General features: G+C 37.2%; 1 protein-coding gene across 2 annotated transcripts in view; it reads right to left on the bottom strand.

Moving 5' to 3' along the window:
- Window positions 1–25,311, bottom strand: part of EDIL3 (EGF like repeats and discoidin domains 3) — a 263,797-nt gene that overhangs the window by 116,355 nt on the left and 122,131 nt on the right. For both annotated transcript variants that reach the window (XM_075136303.1, XM_075136302.1), the window contains one exon: window positions 20,384–20,512. In XM_075136303.1, coding sequence (XP_074992404.1) covers window positions 20,384–20,512 — 129 coding nt within the window. The remainder of the gene's footprint in view (window positions 1–20,383; window positions 20,513–25,311) is intronic.

Raw genomic sequence — 25,311 nt, 5'->3', positions numbered from 1 at the left:
AGACTTCTTGAAGTTCCCTCCTGCTGACAAGCACATTCCTTCCTTATCCTTCGATTTTGTGCTTGTTTTGGCTTCCTGATCACACTTGGTCTGCTCATCTCAACTCTAAGTCATGTTTTTAATCAGTCTTCTATCTTGATAGAATGGTTGGCCCATTGCAGCCACAGCATCTAGGTTCAAGTGTCCATACTGGAAGCCAACTTGGCCCTTCTTAAGATAAATGATTAGACATATTCTAGTTATGCCTTACTAATATTGCAAGTATTTTTTTCCATAATAAAGTCAATTTAGTATATAGAAAACAGATGGGAACAGAAGATCAACTGGTTATAACCTCTGTATCATAACTGGCTTCTATGGAGACCCGCAATTATACACTGGATAAAGATCAAGTCACAATTTGAGAAACATGAACCCCCGCCCCCCAATTTTTTTTTTTTTAAAGAAAACCAGAAAACTTAGAAACTTCCCTACCCAGTTCTATTTCAAAATAAAAATTGTTGATAACTAAGAACGTGTTCAAATACCTTTACATTTGGAAACTGGTAAGGCATAAAGTGGAGCAACACATAGTATGGAATTAGCTGGAGCTTAGTCTAGGCTTTTCTTGTAGTTGCCTGATGGTTCTTAATGGATTTTTTTAAATGTATTCTCCCTATTTTTTTCTTTATTGTATATTGATCCTGAAAGATTTAATTACATGAATAAGTACTATATCAGTAAGACCACACAAAGTGTATGACCTTGCTTGCAGAACTTTGTAATATCCTGTTATTGTTTAAACATGAACTTTCAGATATTCAAACTTTTCATTATTACTTTCGTAACAAGTACCTTGAAAGGCAGATTATATTCTCTTTTTTGTTATTGCAGATTTGTACTGATTCGCTCATGCACGATACTTTTTTACGAGACATTAAATGGTAAAGCTCCATTGAAAAGAATAAAATCATACCAGTTTTGTTTGGTTAAGAATCTTACTGAAGAGAGTCAATAGAATTTAGTATGGCTATCTTAATAGTGAGCTACTCAGATAAATGATAAAATTTGAAGGATTACAGCAATTCACATATAGAAGGACACATCTCCTTTAAGAGTCGAGACTTTTGGTAAAATATTTACCAAAAAAAAAAAAAAAAGTCATGAAAATGTTCTTTCTTATATTCCTGTGGTTTACTAAAACAATCCTAAATTGTAAAGGTCTTCTAAATGAGGATAACCTCATTTTTTTCTAAAAAGCGGAAAAAAAAATATTAAAAAATTGTATTTAAACAGAATGAATAAGCATAACCAAAAAGTTTGCAAGCACAGGCAGATCATCTTGAATTTTTGGTTAAAAGATACCAAGTAATTACCATGATAATAATTCATTTTATTATTGTTAATTATATGTTTAAGAAAGTTTCTAACCTGTTTCTGAAGAAGTTTTTGGCTGTAATTAATGTAAACAAAAAATAAGCTGTAACTTCAGCTATAACTGTTCCTTGATTTAATCAGGATTATACAGAAACAAGCACTAATACATTACCGGTACAACCCTGGGGTGAAACATTTAAAAATAACTGGAGCATATTCCCACGAAATTTGGGAATTTAGTACGTATTATTAAACCTGAACTGGATGTATTCAATGCATACTCAACACAGGACAGACATCTGTTAAAATTCAGTGGTTTGATTGCTTTTTCAAAGCTAGTTTCCTGACCACAGAAGTCTCTAAAAATGCTGTGCCAAATAACCTGCAGGAAACTTCAATTACAATGTCATACTGAAGTGATTCACTGTTCAGATATCCTTATTATCTGACCTTCAAAAAGAGTAGAAAACAGCTTTACACTAGAGACAAAAAAATACAACCCTCTTGCTCCCCACCCTTAGAGCCTAGACATTATATTACCCCTACTCTCATTATTCTATACATAGTTTCCCTTCTCCTGCCAGTATTTGATACAACATATTGTGGTAAGTGTCCTCCAAAATAATCTGTCACAGAGCTGCCTATTAGAATTTTTCCTGAACCATTCAGTACAAATATTTCAGATAGTATTATTCTATTAAGAGGGTAAGTCAGGTAAAAGAGTTACTAAAGTTGTGTTCTGAACCCAAAAGAAGCATTCTAAATAAGCAAGCCAAGGAAATAAAAATAATGCCTACACCTTAAGTCAGAACTTTTGGCTTGACTATGCGTGAATGTTTGAGATACCCTCATAACCGGCAATATCCATTAACATCTAAACACATAACAAAAACAATTTTGAGAAGAGTTCAGTTGCTCCTATCTAGCATTCTGTCAGAAACTGCCCCTTAAGCATCCTTCCTAATATAACAGGCTTGCCTTTCAAAGCAATTTTATGTCTTCTTAGGCTTCTTTAGACTAATTTATACTTATTTCATTATAACTTGCTGTAGTGGTAGATTTCCCCCCTCCCCTGGACCACCCTATGATCTCAGGAACTCCTGTCAGTCCTTAGCCATTGTGTAATGAGGTGGGTGGTTAAGCATCCCTTGACTGTCCCAGGCCCTCTTGCATGGCTAAGGTGGGGAGCGGCACTGACCGTACCAGGAACCTGTTGCCTGGCCAAAGTGGGGAACAAGAGCGGGGATAATTCGTTGTCCCCTGACAGTCTTGAAACATTCCCTACCTGGATCGTAGCTCAGGTGGAATGGCACCATTGTTACTATCCTGGATTGTTCCGGATTGTGACCAGGATGGAAATTTACTGATGACTAAAGCCAATCATCTTGTGAACCTGTAAACGGTGGTCCTAAGTGAGACCCTTTGAGCCCTCCCGGACTGCAGCGGGCTGCGCCCAGCACCTCCCTCTGAGTGGGACGCCTCTCAGAGCTCGTAAACTTGAGAGTTTGCGACATTTGAAGGACCGTTGGGACCTGGGCTGAAACACTCCTCAGCCAAGACACTCCTCGGGGCTCAACCCTTCGCCTGTTGAGAAATGCCAAGACATTTAGCCTGAGTATTTCACGGGACTCGAGGGGAATTTTTAACAGGTACCTTTATCTTTGGGTCTTTGTGTGTGTGTGTGAATTGATTTAGATGACCAATAGTAAGCATAATCTGTAATTAAGTCACCATAGTGATTGCAGTAAATTCTATTAACTCACTCTGGAAAGATTAAATTAATCAATGATGAAGTGCTGCTAAAATCTTGTGATCCAACTTAAAACTATGAATGTATTTTAGATTGCTGCTAGACGCATCTAATCCCCAATCTAATCCCAATAAACCATTGATCAAGTCTGGGACTAGAGGTAGGTCCAGCCACACCTGGACTCCTCTCTGAGAAAGAGTTTAAAAAGCAAGGGGGTCTGCTCTGAACCTTGTGACTCAATGGCAGGGTCTCCTTACCCTTTTTGTATTAGACATAAACCATTGTCCAAGTCTGAGACTCAATTGGATCCAGCCGCACCTAAGCGCCATCAGGAGTTTAGAAAGCAAGGGGGTCTTCTCTGAACCTCATGACTCAACGGGAGGGTCTCCCCTACCCTTTTCTGTCCTCGGTCTCTGTATAAATCACTCAATTCTAACTTGATTCTCCTTTGTCTGCTTCATCCATCTAGTAAGTGATAGAGCAAACCTTGCCATCAAATTCTGTTAAGTCGTGCTTTTACAAATTTCTATTAAAGTCACTTTCTGCTGATACCTTTGATGGTGATTTTTTAAGCGGCCTCTAAACCACTCATTCACGACACAAGCTCTCTTAAAAAAAAAAAGAAAGAAAAAAAAGACTTCATGCTACCTGTAAACACTGACCTTTTTCCTTAGTTTGGAAAAAATCAAGTGTTATTTCCCATTTTAGTGGTTTCTGAAATAATTTTATGTCAACTTGTTTCAAGAAAAATTGGAATATATAGCTATGATTCCGAGTTCACTTTGATTCGTAAAGAAATCCGAGTTCTGACAGTTGTAGCATCTATCTGTAAAAACCCATTTTAAAATAGATTTATTATCTATAGCATTTTCCTAGCTTTCTTCATGTTCTATATTGGCATTTCCCCTACGCAACCCTCACTTAAACAAAAATTTCCAAATTCAATTTAAAGTTTTCAAGTCACTTATGAATACATTTCTATAGAATAGTAACTATAACCACAGTTTTCAGAATGCTGAGATTAACTGTAGAACTATTAGAAAAATAATTTAAAAATTATGAAGAAAAAGACCCAATGAAATATTTTGCAGAATACTGTTCCTCTTTTGGAACTTTGAATTAAGGCCAGGGGAAAAAAATATTATTCACTTTAAGAACTGCTAGGAACCTACAGGGGCAACCTCTATGAACACTGCAAAGTTTATGCATCACTCCAATATACACATTTAGCATTTTATGTGCTATGCACATTTTATAATGTGCAGGTTTTCCAGCAAGAGAGCAAATATTATTTCTGTATTTTTGCACTCCAAAAGTTGTTTTCAACTGTTTTTCTTAGAATCTATTGGAAATTATGTAAAAGAATGGTGAGATCACAGAGTTAATTTCATAAAAGTCTAATGGGAGCTTCTAGAGAGAGTATAAAGAGTATAAAGTATAGAGAGTATAAAGCCTGTTGACTTCAAAGGACTTTGAGCAGATTCTAAATAAGGTAGGGCTCTACAGAATCTTTGCTGCAGTAATTATACATCTTGTTGTATTCAGAGCAATATTTGTGGCTTTATTTTCATACTTCTTTGTGTATTTTTTTATCCCTATTTCTGTTTTAAAAACTCCCATAAAATAAATGAGAAAACTGACTATTGGTCTGATTAGACAATGAAATTTGAATCCGCATAGGTCCCTACTGCCTTTCTTGCAAAATTTTATTTTTTAGTTAGAGCCACTAAGATGTTATTATAATTTTCTCTGTGGAGTCACACTTCCGACACTGGACTATGTCTGTATTTCCTGATCTTCTATTTACCTGTTTAAATGCATACTTAATGGCTTTTCATCTGAGGTAATTTAAATTTAATAGAATTTTGGAATAGCATTCCCAGGACTTTTTTTATTAGTTTTAAAAGAGTTGGTACTTTAAAAGTTTGTATATAAATTGAAGCAGATTTTTCATTTTTAATTACTTTTAATGTATACTGGCATGGAAACCTTCGTTCCATTAAGTAACTTACCATTTAATTTTACACTGTAGAAGCACGTCTTCAGGGCAACAATTTCTATCGTTTCCAATGAACCTTATTAAAATAATTGGCTATTTATATAACAAGCATTTGACAAATCATTTTAACTGTGGTTGAGAAAAAAAAATCTTATTAAGAAGTGAATCAACTTGTGAATCATTTTTTATTACAAGCAATGCTCTAAAAATCTCAACTTCACAAGTAAACTTAAATTATCCAGCATTAGACTGTAACCTCTAATTGGATTATTTGTTAAAATAGCATAGGTGGGCTCATGGCAAGAAGTCCACTTATTTTCAAAGCAAGTTTGAACCCAGATCAGTAAATTAGCATATTTCCTTTCACAAAATAATTGTATTCTTTCAAAATGCAATTGTTTATGCATTTCAAAATAGAGTGAGCGTAGGGATATATCTTTTTCACAAGTACCGTTATGGCATGTGTTTTGAAAAATGTTATTAGACCAACAAGTCCTGGAGGATATGATGATGGATGTTTTAAAATGACTAAAACAGATGGTTATATTTGTTCACATGTCTGTATTTGATATACACGGGGTGAAGTGAATTCCTTTATGGCCAGTCTATACACATCTCATTTAAGCTCTCATAAAAAGTTGTCTGTTGGACTTCAGTGCACTTATGTGGCATAAGTGTACATAAATATGCTGCGTAAAGGTCATTTCTACTCTTTGCTAATACCTTTCAAATTCATACTCCTAGTTGCTCATAAATATATGCACGCTTTACTGTTTATGAATCCTAAGAGTTAATCACGGAAATAATTTAGCACTGCAAATAAGAGAATGGGTTAGATCTTTTGGCACAGTTCCCTAACCTTTTTTCCCCTCTAGTGTCTGTGGAGTATCACATTTTATTATATTTAACATACATGGAAACATATTAGGTTAAGAGCACATTTATAAATCACTTAAGAGTTATGGAGGTTTAATAAATGAATGGATGGCTTAATACCTGATTAACCAAATGTCTGTTATTCTCTACAGCAAATCACTATGTTCATTATAACCGTAGGTATATCCATAGTCCTACAAGGATTATACATTTGCTTACAGTGTATGTACACAAACGTAAGAGCAAGAGGAAAGACCTGGGGAACCACAAGTCGTTCAGTCTCACCTCAGTCTCCAGGATGGTGATGAAGAAAACCGACCTGGAAAGCATTTCCCAATGGTGATGGTGATGCAAAGTAGTCAGCAGGGATTTAGGAAGGAGAAACCATGCTTGATCAAGCTGACAGCCTTCTACAATGAGGTCCCTGGGTCAGTGGATGGGGGTTGGCAGTGGATGTTGTTTACCTCAATTTCACTAAGACTTTTAACACTGTCTCCCATAACATACTCAAGGCACGCTGACAGTGCGCAGGTTAGATAAGTAGACAGTTAGATGGGTTAAAAACTGGCTGAATGGCTGGGCCCAGAGGGTGGTGATCAGTGGCAAGAAGTTGCAGGCAAATCACTGGTGGTGTATCCTAGGGGTCAATACAGGGGTCAACACTGTTCAACGTCTTCATTAATGACTCAGACACAGAGTGCACCCTCACCAACTTGGCAGATGATACAAAACTGGGATAAGTGGCTGATACACCAGCTGGGTGTCTGCCGTCCAGAGGGACCTCACCAGGCTGGAGAAATGGGCTGAAGAGGAACCTTATGAAGTTCAACAAGGGGAAATGCAAAGTCCTGCCTCTGCCTCTGGGGAGGAACAGCCCCATGCACCAGTACATGCTGCGGGGCTGACCAGTTGCAAAGCAGCTTGGCAGAGAAGGACCTGGGGGTCCTGATGGACAACAAGTTGACCATGAGACAGCAATGCACCCTCATGGCAAAGAAGGCCAACAGCCTCCTGAGCTGCATTAGGCAGAGCATTGCCAGCAGGCTGAGGCAGGTGATCCTTCCTCTCTAGTCAGTGCTGGGGAGACACAGAATCATAGAATGGTTTGGGTTGGAAGGGACCTTCAAAGATCATTTAGTTGCAACCCTCCAGCCATGGCCAGGGACGTGTTTTACTAGAAGAGGTTCCTCAAAGCCCCATCCAACCTGCCCTTGAACACTTCCAGGCATGGGGCGTCTGGAGTGCTGTGTCCAGTGCTGGGCTTCCCAGTACAAAAAAGACATGGACTTTTTGGAGTCAGTCCAGTGCAGGGCCATGATGACTAAAGGGCTGGACCTACAAGGAGATGCTGAGAGAGTTGAGACTGCTCAGTCTGCAGAAGGGGAGGCTTGGGGGAATCTTACCCACGTGTATAAATATCTGATGGGAAGGAATGAAGACAAAAGAGCCAGATTCTCCTCAGTGGTGCCCACTGACCAGAGAAGCAGCAACGAGCTCTACTTAACATATAGGAAACTCCATCTAAACATACTTTCTTACAGTGAGAGTGGTCAAACACTGGAGAGAGGTTGTGGAGTCTCCATCTGGGCAAATATTCAAAACATGACTGGACACAGTCCTGGGCAATCTGCTGCTTGAGGATGGGGGTTGGACTAGGTGATCTCCAGAGGTCCCTTCCAACCTAAAAAAATCTGTGATTCTGTGATATATGCGTATGGTATATATGCCATGTATATAGTATGTATTATCTGTGGCAAATACACTTATTTGCTAACCACTTATCAATCATTTTATCTTTTGGACTACAGTAATTTCCCTGTCTCCTCTGCAAAGGTGAAAAGGAAGACCACATCTCTCTCCATAAAAGATGCAAAATGTGTATGAAGTAGTTTCCTCACATTACCAATGACTGTCTAGTACAGGAAAGGAAATATTTATTGCAGTGACTTCTGTCTGCATGTGACTGACAGCTCTATTATCTAAGGGCACATACACCCCAGTTGTTCTTCATGACTCACAGAGAGTTATATGTCCTGCACTAAAAACAACTCTCAGAACTGGAACTTGTATTTATGGCAGTTGGCCTAGGCAATGTCACCTTTTCTTGATGATCACATCAAATAAGACCTATCCAAATACGTTTATGCATTTTCCACACCTATGTTTTGCAGCTAAGGAATTGCCTTCCAGCTTATACACATAATCTGTACCATAATTTAGAGCCATGGGTGGTACAATCCCTGTAGAGATCTTTATTTTTGCTGGGAAAAGGGAGGAGGTTTTCTCTCTGTTAGAGCACTGAAATAATGAAGTCAGAAATAAATACTGTAAACTCTAAATGTTAGATTCAGGCAGAAGTTCTTTTCACCTTTTACTTTTTTCTCATTTTGGTGTATGTCTTCTGCAGTGCTATTCTGAAGCTCCCTTAAATATTAAGTATGACTGACAAAGAAAATAGAAAGGATGAGAAAAGAGCAGACTAATTTCTCTCTAACAATGAAAACTACTGGTAGTGGAAGAGAATACTGCTTTTCAATAAACTCTAAAAACTACATGAGAGTAATCATTGTACGCATAAACAGCTCTGCTACATACACGAAAGGATCACATAGAAAGCATTTTCAGAACCAGATGCCTCACTGACTTGTGTTGAGGATAAAATTAAATCTCACAAGATTACAAAACTTATCTATTATTTGCAGGTAAATAGGAATTTAAATTCTCTTTTAAGGTGTAACGCATACACATCTGGACCACACAACGCCAATTCACTGCCAATGCTTTGTTGTAAGGGGGCAATTCCTGAATGCTATCATTTTTGCGTGTTCATGGCCAAGCACAGATCCCAGCACAAGTCCTTCTGAGATGATAAGCAACTACTGATGATTAGAGTATCAACTAATAAGCACCTCTGGGTAGCTTTAGGAGTATCTTTGCTCTTATTAACAGCAGTCACCAAAAGGGGGTGTATCAGTTTCAATATTGTATCTAATCTGTTAGAAATGGAGAGCTGCCAATTCGACATTTTATGTCCCTCTGCACGTTCCCGTCTCCCCACTTCTCTAGGACCTAGCAGCCATGTGGCCACATTCAGTGATCTGATCCCACGGAAAATCCCTTCTTGTGGCTAGGTTGTATACTTGCAGACAAGGCTGCTGAGATGATTCACACTGAAATAGGGTGGGGATATATTCTCAGGGAAGATGGGCACCATCATTTTTGGCACTATCAAGCAATCACTCTAGAGGATTAAACAAAATTCAGGCCAGATCATGAAACTGCAGAAAACCAAGTGCCTCTCGTGATGTCAAATATTAACAAGTCATAAAAAAAGGAAGATAACAAGATCTATTCATTGTTTTCAGTGTACTTGGAGAAAAACATAGGCACAGACAGGTTATGTCTATATTTGTAAGTAGTGTGGTCTTACAGAATTATAGTTGTAGAATGAAATTATTAGAGCTGAGGACACGTCTGCATGTCCCTACCTGTCTCAGGGATGTTTTCTCTGTACAAGTTCTAGGCTGGCTGGGTGGACGGAATGCCCATTTACCCACTCAAATGTTTTATGTCAATTCCTAGTGTGTACACAAGGAATTTTAGACTACCAGACTATTTTCTTTTAGATAATTTTCATCTCAAAGGGATCCAGTTCTTGTGCTCTGAGACTGCCGTCATGTGAAGCAAAGCAGAGTAAGTGGAGATGATCAAGAGATTTTCTTTAAAAATGCACTCCTGATTCAAACTAAACCACTCATTCAGATGCCCTACGGAAATAACTGTATGTTATCTAACACATCAGAATAAATGCAAGCTAGAAGAATATCCTGGGTATTCATATGCAAATGTGACAGCACCATGAGTTTTGCTTGAGATATTTTATGAATACAAAGGGAATACATTTGTAATGCACATCAGTATATACAATTAGACTATTACCTCATTACATTGAGCTTCAAGTCCAGGTACTGTTTTTTGAAGTTTTGAACACATAGGTAATGAGTCTGATGTTATATCCTTCTCTCCCTCTGTATACTGCTTACTTAAAAATAAACCCATTGATCTCAAAAGTGTATCCACATGAATAAATACTGCTTATGATTTCAAAAAAGTAGCTAGAGTACTGAATATATTTCTGGATTTTCCTTCTGAAAAGTTCTTTGGCTTGTTCAAACTGTTCATTGGGTCTGTAGTATAAAAACAACAGATGACTAAATATTTTTCTTTCTTTAATTTTTAGAAAAATTGCTATGTGAATTGTTCAAGTTCCAAACATTAAAGTCAGTCATATAATTTTCAACTAGTTCAATGAACAATGGAAATATTAATATTCTATATAGTAATAGGGGATTGCATACAGCTGTATGCCAGCATGAGTTCCTAACACAAATACAATATTTTAATTCCGCATCCTTGACACACCTACACATACAGATGGTTGAGCACAGTAGTTCTTACAGCAACAGAACAACGAAAGAAAAACCAGGAAAAAGATCTAAATTACAAAACTTATCTTTTTTCTAACAGCTGCTTCCTACACAGATGGACCAGACTGTGCCACTGAGTGACAAAATTCTAAATGATAAGTTTTGTCTCATTAAATAATGAGATTTCATTTCAAGATTTCATTTATCTTGATTATCTTCCTTACAGAAATGTGCTGGTACATCTGTAATGAACCTGTGAGCATAACAAAGACTGAAAGCAATCCTTCCTTTAAAGCTGTGGTGTGGCTGTGTTGATCCTAAACCATCACAATGGCTGAAATTGTTCTATCATTTCCTGCGTCTACCTATACGGGTATAAAAAGTGGGAAGAAGGAACAGAGATCAGATGCTTTGTTCAGCTCCATTTTTCCTGTGTTCTTTCTCTAACCACCCATAATTCTATTGTGATTCATCGATTGTTCTCTTGTGTAGGATTGAGTGCACCCTCAGCAAGTTTGCAGATGAAACCAAGCTGAGTGGTGCAGTTGACATGCTTGAGGGAAGGGATGCCATCCAGAGGGACCTTGACAGGCTGGAGGAGTGGGCCCATGTGAATCTCATGAAGTTCAATAAGGCCAGGTGCAAGGTCCTGCACCTGGGTTGGGTCAACCCCTAATATCAATACAGGGTGGGGGATGAAGGGATTGAGAACAGCCCTGCCGAGAAGGATTGTGGATACTGATGGAAGAAAAATTGGACATGAGCCAGCAATGTGCGATGCCAGCTCAGAAAGCCAACTGTATCCTGGGCTATGTAAAAAGAAACGTGGACAGCAGGTCAAGGGAGGTGATTCTCCCCCTCCACTCTCATGAGACCCCACCTGGAGTACCCCAGCTCTGGGGTCACAAGTACAAGAGAGACATGGACCTGTTAGAATGGCTCCTTCTCCACAGGAGGGCTATGAGAATGGTCAAAGGGCTGGAACATCTCTCCTATGGAGAAAGCCTGAATGAGTTGGGGCTGTTCAGCCTGGAGAAGAGAAGGCTCTGGGGAGACCTTCTTGTTTACCTATTGCAGCCTTTCAATATATAAAGGGGACTTATAAGAGAGATGGAGAAAGACTTTTTACCAGGGCCCATAGTGACAGGACAAGAGGCAACGTCTTTAAGCTGAAAGAAAGTAGATTTAGGTTAGATAATAGGAAGAAATTTTTTGTGATGAGGGTGGTGCAACACTAGCACAGACGGCTCAGAGAAGTTGTGGATGCCCCTTCCCTGGAATTGTTCAAGGTCAGGTTGGATGGGGCTCTAAGAAACGTGATCTAGTTGAAGATGTCCGTGCCCATGGCACGGGGATTGGGCTAGATGATCTTTGAAGGTCCCTTCCAACCCAAACCATTCTATGATTCTATGATTCTACGATCTATATCATCTACTAGGTCAGAGTAGCAAATATTAACACATTCAACAACAATTCCGTACTGATGTAATAATGTGGTTAAGACACTGTCTTAAGAGTTTCTTCTTGATGCACTTTGTTGAAGAAAAGTTGTGTAAGTGACAATTTGGGAACAGCCCAATGTTATAAGTCACTTAGCATCTCAAGGCTGTGTCAAAGAAACTCATGTTCAAAGCTTATGATGGGCTTATGGCCATACGGAAAGCCAAGGATATTGCTCTCAATAACAAGCATTCTTTGACTGTTAGAAAGATGGAGTCATATAAAGAGATGGAAAGCAGGCTCATTCACAAAGTATATTGCTTGTCAAACTGACAAACGTGAAGGTACAATTTACAATAACAGAAATCAGTTAGGATCAGTAACGCTATTTAAAGGACCACACTAACAAACCAGGTGAGCTTAGGTTTTCCAATCACTGTTACTCCATTTAAAGTCTGTTTTATTTTGGAGAGTCTTTCTATGCCAAATCCTTGCTAAGAGAGCATTGAGAGCATTCCCATGGAGAAGGCTAAGACTAACAAAAAGAAATTGGATGCTCGTCACAGGTTTGGAAAGCTGCCAAAATCAGAATATTGAATTTGGGAGACAAAATACAGAAAGCAAAGCAGTAAGAAATGCTGATCTTCTTGACTCAAGTTCTGAAAAGGGAAGGAAAGAATAGCATTTAGATATTACAAAATGACCTTTTCCAGTGAAGAAAACAATCCTGTACCACTTTTTGTAACAGAATTGAAATGAACATGTATTTTTTGGTGAGTATAAAAGGGATCCCGAAAAAGGAGAACACAAAAGAATAAAATGACCCTGAGGTCCCAGATAATAGATTTTGCTTGTTTGAATGCATAATCTTGAAGAAAACTGAAAATATTTATATAGTAGATATTGCATGGAATAATGCAGTATTAAGTGATAAAGAATGAGCATAACACATCAAGAGATACTGAATTGGTTGTTGCTGCTCTTATCCAAGAAAACCTTCTACTGATGTAAACTGAAGTTTGAATGATGAGTGCGTCATCATGACTTTATCTGAAATATCCTATCTGTTTAAGTATGAGACATTATAAGCAACAAATATAAACTTCAAACTCTGGTATGAAAGCTGAAGGAAAAAAACAAGCCATGAAAGTAGGAGTGGAAGACACCAAGTGAATCATAGTGTCCAGTTCCCTGTCCGTTACTGAAGAACCTCATGTAAGTCCTGAAACTACTCATCATTTCCTTACAGTATTTATCTGTTACAAAATGGGTGTAACAGCAAAATCCATATATTCTTCCACATTCTTATTTCACAAAGCCATGTAAGACCACAGCTTTCCAAAAAGCAGTCTAGTTATTGAACATCTAAAAGGGAATCTTTGTGGGATTTTTTGTAAAAGTGTTTTCATGCAGCATTAGCAAGACTCATTGCTAGTATTTTTGTGTAATGTATTCAGGAATATAAACAGTTATTCTCATTCTGAGGAAACCTACTGAAAAGGCATATTATAATATTTATATTATAAAACAGAGAATGCGTGATGTTGATATTACAATGGGATAACTATTATTGAATCTAAAGAGATAATTTTAAATTCAGTATTTATTATTAATTCAAACATAAAGAGGAACATCTATGTGCAAAATATGTCCATGTGTTATCTTTTCAATGCAGAACATGAACAAATTTAATTTATGTGACAATCAAACAGCAATTCATATATTTTTTGAACATTAATTTCTTTCACAATAAAATACTACTAATCCTTAAGACAGACAGTAATTAGGGGAAAAGAGATTTACCCTCCTAGAAAAGATGTTTATAATGGCTACTGACAACCTAAGTGACTTTTATACCATAGAAACACACATCATCTTAAAAGTACCATTCATTGTATAGTTCAGTCAGTGTACAGGTCATAAGAAATCCACCCCTCTGTTCAATATCCCCATAAAACCCAAAAGCAATCGGGAAGATCTATTCCCTCCCACTATGACATGTTATGAAAGAACTTAGGCTTCAAAGAAGGCAGCTTAATAAAAGCTCAACATCCAGTTCTGGTTAAAACTGGAAAAATCGAAAAGAAACTTCCAACAAAATGCTGCATAAAGAATACAGAAAGTACTGTAAGGATCTTCTACCAGATAAATGGTACAGCTTTGTCTTCAGTATAGGTCGCTGTTGCAGTAAAATATGCCACAGAACAGAAAGAGTTTTCAGAAGGCCATGGAGAAACCATTTAAAAGTCCTGGAAAAACTCTCATGTGAAACAGAAAAGCAAACAATTTAAACTGTTTGCATAGGAAAAAATAAGAGGGAGCATGACAAATGTATGCAAAATAATAAGTGGCATACAGAATGCACTCAAAAACTGCTTTTCATCTAGTCTTATAATACACAAAGAAAGAAACATTTAAAGATGCTGTAAGACAGCAGGTTTGAAATTGAAAAGGGATTTTTTTCAATATACAGCATAATTAGACTATGAAACTGAATGCATCAGGAAGTTGTTAAGGTCAGTAATTCAAGAAAGAAAAGCTATTGGAAGTGTGTATGCATGAGAAGAATAAAGAGCGCTACATAAGCAAATGCTAACAAGAGTGAAACAAAATTGAGGGGGATATTATACTTCCTACTTGGGATTTTAAGCCAATCTCTGGCTATTACAGAATGAAATAAAATCTTCAATTAGGGGGCAAATTATGCCCCTTCTTTTCATGGTGGGGTCTTGACCCCTCCTGTGAAGCATCCAGTGTTGGTCTATCATCTGAGATTTAATGCTTTTTCTCTCTGGGCATCAGGTAGTCTTATCTCAGTCACCTACTGCTTTAACCAAGATACTTCTTTAGATTTCAAGAAAAACAAACTCCTACTTCTAGTAGCCCAAAATTTGTTGTCACTCTTACAACAACAACAAATTGTTGTTCAATCTTACCACATTTGTTGTAAGAATAGTCATCATCAAAACTTTCTCTGTTTTCAACTGACAAACCCATCATTTTTTATTGTCATTAGAGCATTTGTTTTTCCAGGCAGTTTCACACTAAAGTTTTCCTGGACTTCTGTGAATGGGGCAAACATTTGCTGTGCTCCTACACTTGGTGGTTCTGGCATTTTTGTGCTCCGCTTTTTGCCCCCTTACACAGTTTCCATTTTAGGAGCAATATTTTATTGACTTTTCTTCCAATAACCTTTACTGGTTATTTGCTTTTTTCTTCCTTATTAGTGACCTCTCTTAGACGTCTTTCAAATTACCCACTTTCTCTTACATTTCAATTAAGCAAAATTCTAGAAGATTCCCAAATGAGCAATGGTATATCTGTCTTCCTTCATTTCTTATCTAAGCAACTGGTCGGACACAGGAATAGTTTTCAGACTTCAGCTCAACAATACTTAGATGAATAAGCTCCCTAAGACATACTTACATATGTAACTTACTACTACTATACTATATAGCTTATTGCTACTACATTATATAACTTATTGCTAGTGTAATTTGTTAAAACTATGCATACTGCTAATTACAATGAACGCCCCACCCCCCAAGTAAAAAGGAACACCTGGATGAGATTTAGAACTCCCCAAGCCCAAACAGATATTAAAGGAGAAGCCATAGTGAGTGTTCATCAGCAGAAGCATGGGATGGACATCTGGTATGGTGCAACTGTATCTACTCTAGTACATTAAATTTGCCCACTCGGCTAGGGGGCTCGCTGGCTTGGAACAAGCTGCATCTGAGCAAGATGTAATTGGTTTTAGCCTCCAAACCAAGATAGCTGCATGAAAACCACCTGTGGGGAATGGTTTCTGGAGCGCTCTACCACCAAACTGCAGCCAAGAATGGTTTAGCAAGAGTACTCGCTCATTGGAAAACACAAAATCCATGCCACAGGATGTTCTACAGCTTCCTCACATATATTTTTTCCTAGCAGATGGAAAAGTTACTAGGATTTGAATTTGCTGGTAGAGCTGAAACTGTAGATTATGGATCATGTCAACTGGCCAGAAATGCACGGCCGCTGGCCTTTACAGTTGCAGCCCCACAGTTAAAAGCCACTGCCCTATGGGTAGTTGGGATGATGCCTGAATGTACTATCAAAATGTGAGCTGATGCTCTGCCACATGGCCCTCATCTGTGCCATTTCCCAATACATTAATGTAGCAGATGTGTATACCACAGAGCATGTATGTCAGAGAAAGCAGAGAACTCTGTACAAACACTGAGAAGGGCTTGCTTACATTATTAAATGTGTTTGATTAATAACCTTTATTCTTCTTGGTATGCAAGACATTTAGTTATGGCTCACAGAGCTAAAGAACCTCAGAATATAAAACCACAACCAAATCAAACTCTTAAATCTGAACTCTCTATTGTTTCAAACTAGATTTTTTCGGTTGGATCTCTGTGTCATTTCATTTAGTTGAGTGGCAGTCAGTAACCCACACTTTGACATATATTGCTACTAATAGTTTCCTATTTTTTCAGCAGGCAATCTCTATCTGATAAGCACAACAATGCATATTGTCTGTACTTCTCAACGTTATGGATTTTTTTTTTTGGTGGAAAAACTGTCTGTTTCAGTCTTGTGGTTATTTCCACGGATTTTGAGTTGTTCTGCAGAACTGTATTTCCAGGCTGTTTTAATAGGTGACAGTATAATCCCTCTATATATAGATGAAGACATTAATTATCTGAACAGCAACTATTTGTCCAGCATTTTCATCTGTCATATGAAGAGTGATTAGTGAGGTTGATAATGGTTTAACAATGGATGCTGGTTCATCAATAGCAGTAGTTCTTTTTCAATAAAAGCCGGAAAGATCTCGGGAGATCGACTTTCTTGAAGTCCATGGTTAAAGAAAAGGGAATTATAACGCACCCAATGATTACATGCTTCTTTCTGGTGAATGACAATGTACATAGCTTTCAGTCAAAGTGATCCTGAAGGAACAAAATGATTTGCTGCTCTTACGAATGAGCATCATCGCCACAGTGTACGCCCTAGTCTTCCTGGGCATGAGTTGTATGCTATTTTCAGGAATTTAAGTGCTCTAAGTTACTCCCTGGAAGAGTTGCTTTCTCAGTGTAGTAAGACCATAGGGAGACTTGCCTTGCCTCATGTAGTTCTTGCAAACAACTCCCCTCTCCTTGTCGCTAGATACTGTCAACAGCACATTTGAAAGCCAGATTGCTGTTCATTACCAGCATGACAAATTGCAACCTGCACAGGGTCTGGGAAGAATCTTCATACCAAGCAGATAAGTAAATGCCTCTTAAATAACAGAAGAATATTTAAAGAACATATTGTTCTTGGGTATCACCACAAAAAATTGCCCAGGTTCTACCTGAGGAAGACTCTCCTATCCAAACATCGATTAGTTTATGAGCACTGAAACGGGAAACTTTGTTTCCTTTTTTGCCACTGGGGAGTCAGAATCTTCTCAGACAACCACTGCCAATTAATATCAGGTTTGCAATAAATCGAGAATATACAATCAGTGAAATTGCTAATGATCTCTTTTATAATTTACACATTAATTATTTACATGGGTAAAAGGTCAAAGAATCTCAGAAATATTGACAGAATGTTTGTTGATGCGAATGACAGAATTCCAGCTTTGAGAATGTATCTCGACTGCAAAATCAATCACCTAGCTTAATTGATTTAGCAACAGCATATTAGACATGAAAGAAATCCAAGATAAAAAACCTTGTACAAGAGAAGTATAACGTGATTTTTGGAAATCTTAACAGTTTAGATGAAGATATGTGTCTTACAAAGAGGTCATTTTAATTTACCTTTTATGATGGAACTACTTTGACAGACTTCTTAATTGATCTATAGCGAGTTCAGAATCGAATTGCTAAACTTTATGAAGCAGAGGAATTTTTATCAAAGGAACTTTGTGAATTGAGCTAAAGGGATATTATATAAAAGAGTTATATTAAATCCACCACTGGAAGTCCCATACTTCTTCCTGACTGCAGAGACCTCCTCCACTGCTTCTCATAGCTGACATCCTTAGAGACCTTCTGAACACCTATACATTGTATATGATTTATTTATTATCACATCTTAAATTAGATTATCTGAAAAGGACTGAATTTTATTGTCATCCAAAGAGTAACTGTTCACATAAACTTATCTCAAATCACTTTAGCTGCCTTCTTGGGTTCTAGTCTCCCCACAGTGAATCTGAGTCACCTGCGTGAGAGCTCTACGTTATTCTGAAGTTGGTATAAATACACTTTGCTGATTATCAGGATCATTAGCTAACTGTTACATACCTGAATATTTTTAAAAGGATACTGGGGACCCAGCAAACAACTATGATGAATCACTCTATAATGCACTACCATATGTCTTTTTCATGAATTAGGTGACAAGAGATGATATTTTCCAGACAGCACATGCTAAGCATGCATTTTCCTTGATGAAAATTCATGGTTGTTCACTTCACTGCATCCTTAACAAAGGTCACCTCTTCGACATTTAATGGAAGGAGAAGCATTGTGTGTCACAGGTTGTCTACCTGACTGGTCTCATGATGGAGTGTGCCTGAGAACGTTACCATGTGAGGATGTTTTCACATGATCTCCTCTGTATGACTGGACATCAATGGCACACAGAAGCGGTCTGCCTGTACCCTTACTTACAGCAGTCACAGGGATGAAGGTACAGCTTCCTGTCTTTCCACCCTCCAATGACTTTTGCTTCACTTACCAGGCGACAGACTTACATAAAATGCATGCAAGTACAAGGAACAGGGTTGGGAACCAGAAGGTACTGTGCTCACAGTTGAGTCCAGGTACAATTTTTAAGCTGCTATAACTCTTGAGTTACAGCTAGACATAATCTTGCTCTCCTGGTCTTGAGACTCTTGAACTCCTGGCTATATGGTTTAAAGGCTGGCAACGACTATTCTTTGCCATCATGATTACACTCAGGCCCCTGTCTTGACTGGGCTCTAATGATATGACCATTAAAACAAAAGGAAGTCATATGACTGTTGCTGGCAGTCAGCTCCACTAGATGGCCATCCCCAGAATCAGGGCTAGACAGAACAGATCCCAAAGGAGTGGATAATATCCAACATTTCCATGTTCCCAGTGGAAGAGGTAGACACATAATTCAACTAGATTAAGTTAGTGGGACTGCCTATGTTACCTATGTAATTAACTGAAAGAAAGTGGCCAAAGTTAAGGAAATTGAATATCCATATTCAGGTCTTTGGAGACACTTTCTATTGAGTATATAAGGGACATAATGAACATAAGTAGTTATTTGAGCTGGACTGTATTGGTTCCTGACACTTCAAATTATAGACAAGTATCTAAATGGAGCACTTAATTAAGGTAGACTGGATTCAGCGTTTATTCACTCTGATTTGAATGAGTGGATTTATCTTTTATGTGCAAACGGAACTGGATTCTTGACTGTTTGTTTGAGTTTTTAACCTTCTAACTGAGTAACAATTGGCTTCCAAATGCATCAATAAGATGAGATTTTAAGAATCATGCTGTGCTTTATTGCACATATTGCAAATAAAACACATATTTGGCACACGAGTTTCTCCTTAGGCAAGCACTTGTTCTAAATGAGTTTTACATATGAAAAAAAACCAGCTTCTGTTTAAGTGACAAATAGATAATGCAGATTATGTCTATAGGTTAGAACATGATCCAATCAGTCACTTGCAGCTGAACATGCATAGCTCTGGGTTTTGATCACAGAACTTCTGATGACATCAACTGGAGAAACATGGACCTGTAATTTTCAGTATGAGTACTAAAAATGGAACATCTATTTACTTCTTAAAATTTTTGATGGTGAAGTGTAGATCTTAGTATATAATCCCCCCATGAGATCTCAAGATTTTTTTTTCCATATGGCTACTTGTCAGTTCTGTAACTACACATTCTAAGACTAGGATACCGACCTGCTGTTCCCAATCTGACCTAAAACCAGGAAAAACTCTTCAAATAAATAATAATGATTAGAAAGAAGTCCAGATACTGTATTTTAAACAGGATTAACTGTACATCCCATTTAAGTCTGGAACTTCTACCCTTGAATTTAAGTATTGTGATTCAAAACATTTCTTCATAATTTATAAACGCATAGGTGAAGAAAGATCTAGAAGACATATTTATTCACAAATTTATTTTCAGCTATTCTTTCCACTTTTGTCTAGCATTAGTCAAAACAAGTCCACAAACAATTCCAAGATAAGAAGAGATCCCTACTATTTCAAATATGCTTTTCCATTAAATCCATGATAAACATGGTTACCTTTCCTTACCATGCTCTAGAATATGCATAGCAAATTATGCACTGTTGTGTTCACTAAGTTGGAAGTAAGGTCATTTTCTGAAGGTAGTAGTAGTATTCAGTAGTATTAGCTTGCTCATAATATAAAGGCCAAAGACTGATACACTTCAGAAAACCAGATCCGATATTAATCCTCAACATTGCAAGCAATAAAAAGGCTCCTATCTATAAATACAATAAAAGTTACCATGTGGAACTTACTGTGCTGGCAGTGAATTCCATTAAATCCCTCTGGACATTTACAAACATATCCTATGAATGTGTCGCCTCGGTACGCTTCACTAATTTCACATATCCCACCATTATGACATGGATTAGGAAGGCAGGGTCCTGAGAGAGGGGAAAAAAAAGAGAAGTATATATACATATAATAACAACCACAATAATTTCAGTCATTTATATGCGTTCATTAAAGAAATAAAATTGGTTATGTAGACCTTCATATTCCACTAACCCACCAAAATATACCCTTCACTTAGTTCAGATAACTTGCCAGCACAGATTTTTATGAACAAGAAAAAATATGAAGCATGTCACTACTCATTAATCACAACATTATTTTTTAATGTAAGAGAAGACAGGAGACAGAGAAGCTAAATCTTGCTCTCCTATTAAAGATAACAGGCATTCTAACTTTTATACCACTGAGGAAATATGTATTAATCAAACGTGCCTATCATGTACAGAGTGACATGTACAATATGCCCAAATAATCACTACATGTCAAGTTAGTAGTTTGAGGAGATCTTTGCTATGGCTTTGGGTGACTTTCTGAATATGTGACTATCTGGGCCAGCAGTTAGCAGCTACTAAACCAACTATTCCTTTTCCATTGAATGCCTTTTTAGCATATCCACTTCAAGCTGATTTTAAAAAGGTCTTCTGACTAAATTTTTTTTCTCCCAACTAACCACATGCTAGGATAGCTAAAATTTCAGCAGTGAGATCTAATTTGTTAGGCTTGCAATGACTATACATACCTTCAAATAATAGCATCTTTTGAACTGAGGTCTAAAGTTTTTTCATTTAATGGCACGTGTTAAAAGCCTTTTACATCTTATTATCTTACTAATGCTACCTGTAACATTACCTCCTACTAGAAGAAAATACTTTAGTATTTTGATTTTCATTTTTTTTTCCAATCTCACTTTAAAGAACTGGTAGTCATTGATTGGAAAGCCTCATGCACAAGTTTGTGTGTGAAAAGATTTGTGAATTCAGTATAAAGTATGTTATTTGCAACCTTTGCCATGTACATAGAAAGGTGTTAATCTTCGCTTATTGAAATGCAACGTCATAATTATTCGCCCACTTAAAATTGCATTTTAACAGAAACCAAAACAAAAAGAACTTCTTTCCACAGCATAATTTACTGACAATCAGCCCTGGCAATTGAATGATTTAAACTTAAAAGAGCTGTAAGTTTAGTATTTCTGAGGGTCTGCCTGTTAGTTTATGTTTTCAATTACAAACTCAAGGTTTGACAGATGTTCACAGCAACAGCATTCAGAACATCACGTTAGTGAAAACTACACTAAGAAAATATTAATTTGCAAAAGATAAAAATTAACAAAATGACAAGGATATCAGAACACATTCCCCAGTTATAATTGCCCGGGTAGTTACAACAATTTGAGAAACTATCCACGTACACATTTCTATTATAACTTACGTCATCAGCCTATTCCAGGACACAATCCTGCAGGAGCTACGCTTGTGTGCATCATTAAACATGGGATATGTCTCACTGAACCCAATAAAGAAAAGACATGAATATATACCAGCTTATTCTAAATGCAGTAGTAAAAAAATTAGTAGTAAAAAAAGGCAAAAATCATAAAGATGAAAAGGAGGAGACTGGCTGTTGCCTTTTTTGCCTTTTCCCATCCAGGTTCTGAATTACACTTTAAATGTAATGGCACACTGCATTCTTAATTCCAGACAACATACATCACTCCTTTAACAGGTTGAGGAAGGCTCATGGCTTTCAAGTATCACAGCTTCTCTTCATACTATTTCTCCTCCGTAACATTTTGGGAAGAAACATGTTTAATAATTTGTACTTTTGGTCTCCCAATGAATATAAGCTGTGTATTTTTTTTCAAGTCTCTATCATAGCGCTGTAGTTTGGAGAGTATCGGCAGGTAGCATCATATGTTAATTATTTCTATGCAAGTGGATCTCTAATCTTCCAAGAACAATAAATCTTTTAACAATTACTTTCTCATTTTGCTTGCTGCTTTCTCCATATGGCTTGTTAAGTACATGTTCAGCATACTTTCATTGATTTTCTTTAGATTTTGCATTTTCTCAGATCAGTCCAAAGAACAAAGGCTTAAAAGGTCATTTGAGGTGCACAGTAATAAATATACTGGTGCATGTCAGTATTTCTAACTAATGTTAGTCTTCTACAATGCCTTCCTACTGAAAAAAAACTGCACAGCAACAATATGAACACTTTTTTTGCGTGATCATAGTTGTTATTTGGTCATAGACATATAATAGTAGTATTTTCAATCTAAATATTGAGTAATTTTGTTTCACCTTTTTTTTGTTAATAGAAACTGGTAGTTCAAAAATAATTTTGAGAGCAATGAAACATTCTAATTAAATGCACTGAAACTAGTAAACAACAATAATCTAATTTTCATAGAATCATAGAATAGTTTGGGTTGGAAGGGACCTTTAAAGGCCATCTAGTCCAACCCCCCTGCCGTGGGCAGGGACATCTTCAACTAGATCAGGTTGCTCAGAGCCCTGTCCAACCTGACCTTGAATATTTCCAGGGAAGAGGCATTTACCACCTCTGGGCAACCTGTGCCAGTGGTTCACCACCCCCATTGTAAAAAATATCTTCCTTATATTTTCACTAGTTAACATTCATTTCCTAAAAAGGACACAGGTTAGACTCATCTGCGTTCTACAAGAATGAATGATTGAAACTTTAAAAAGCCTCTGTCATCATACCTTGTTTCTCCTAATTCTCCAGAGACCATACTCTGAGTTCACATATCTTCAGGATATTTAAATTGCAAGAACCTTCAAGCACATGACTCTTTTATTTTTACTGAGTATACAGGACCCCTAATGCAAGTTACGCAGGTTTGAGTGTCTTGAAGGATCTGGGCCCTAATCCTGCCATCATTCCATTTAAGTGTCAAAAATGGTATGTAAGATTTAGGCACCACTGCCAGATGATGAGAGGTCCCAACTAACTTCCATACGGATATATTGGCTTTTAAATAACATTGTATTGAATGCTGGATAATTAATCCCCTCACAATCTGATTAATATTCTCGGTTACTCAGATCTACAGCAGCAAGTCCAAAAACATCCTTCTTTACCAAAAAAAATAGAAAACCAAACTTGTCAACTCATTTTCAAAAAACAGTGGACTTCAGGGATTTGTCTATTTAAATCAATAGCACTGTAATACCTTTGCAGGTAATCTTTAAGTGGCTTCCAACACAAAGAGAACAACAACATTTGATCAATATTAATAAGCAGTGGAATTCAATAGTATGCTATTCAGGCATTTTTATCCATGTTCATATAAAATAATGTCAACAAGATTAATTGTGCACTAGAAGTTAATAGATCTATTCACTTTGCTGCTCTTTTGAGTCCTTCTTTGTGCAGTTCCAGTGGTATTAGCCAACATAGTAAGTATAGTTCAAAATACATCATTCTGTTATTCAACTGAAATCCCATGCTGTTTTCAAAAAAATATTGAAAGTTAACTTAAAGCATAGCAGGTTTTAAATTTTTTAGATGCTCTTACTAAAATGTCTGAGATTTTATAGATGGATAAATCAAACAAATGCATCCTCACTAGAGTTGCAAAGGGGCTCAAGGCAGAACCATGTTATTTGTTTACTTCTTTGACAAGTCGAGTCAACTATAACATTGCAAAAATAAAATCTGGTATAATGCAATAGTGAAGTGGTAATTACATATTTGAGAGAAACTATTAGTTTGTCTATAGCAAGAAAAGCCAGAAAAGCAAGGAAAGCATCATTTCACCAATAAGAATATAATTTTTGACAATGATAATATACACAAAGAGTGAATTAGCCTATTTAGGAAGACTGTTACTTCATTTTGTCTTGTAGGATATTCAAATTCTTTTGAAGTAATAGAAAGAAGTGTCCAAATACCCTGCTACATTTCTCCCCTGACAGTCTGGAGGAAAAGTATTTTTTAAAATACCTAATCTTATTTTGGCCTTCTTTTTTTTTGCATGGTCTTCCATTTTTGAGAAAAAGCCAAACAAATAAACAAAAAAAGCCCAGAAACATTGATAAGTGTAAAGCACATGTAAATATGTGTATGTGAATGTCATTACCCAAAATTCTGATTGTTCTCATTTCAATTACTTAGTTTTACTGCCGACTGGCTGTATCTACATGAGCAAGCTACACAGTGCAATGGGAAGGGATCTGAAGAGCAAGGGATCTGAAGGGCTGATGCTGAGGACCTGATGCCCACACAGTGTCCTTCCTGAGAGGGGGGTGGTAGAGTTACTCTGGTGGTAGACTAACTCTAGTCTCTGTCAAGGCTTTTATCTGCTTAGGTTTGTATCTATACGTGTGAGGTATGACACTAATTACTATTCCCTCTAAGTGTCCAGGATGCACTAGAATTTAACAAAAAAAGAAAAATGTTATGTTTCCAGTGCATTGCTGATGAAGCACTGCAGCCCTCCCACTCCAAGACAGCAAGAGCCGTACATGAGTTCATTTGGAGTACCAGTGAAAACTTCATCAGGGACCGACACAGAACCTGTCTGAAAGGGCAGGCTGTCAGACGGTCAGTGACACAATGAACACATGCAAGACTTTGTACAGTGCACTGAGATGCATTATCAAGAAGTCTACAGACACTATGCCAGATATTTTTCTGATAAATATTTACCTAGGTCTTAAAAATATGACAAAGGCCAACTTTGAAGTACCACGACTAACAGTGGAGTTGTGTAGCATTAGCATAGTAAACCCCAAGAAATCAGAAAGTAGTTGAAATAGCAGCCATAACAGGAAGAAAAAATAAACAAGCAACGCCACCTCAATGACTCTTTCTCTCATCAATCCCCAATTCAGTGACAGTCATCTGTAGAACAAGCCATTTC

Source organism: Calonectris borealis, chromosome Z (genome assembly GCF_964195595.1).
Source record: "Calonectris borealis chromosome Z, bCalBor7.hap1.2, whole genome shotgun sequence".
Lineage (NCBI taxonomy): Eukaryota > Metazoa > Chordata > Aves > Procellariiformes > Procellariidae > Calonectris > Calonectris borealis.
This window is presented reverse-complemented; position numbering and strand designations above follow the sequence as displayed.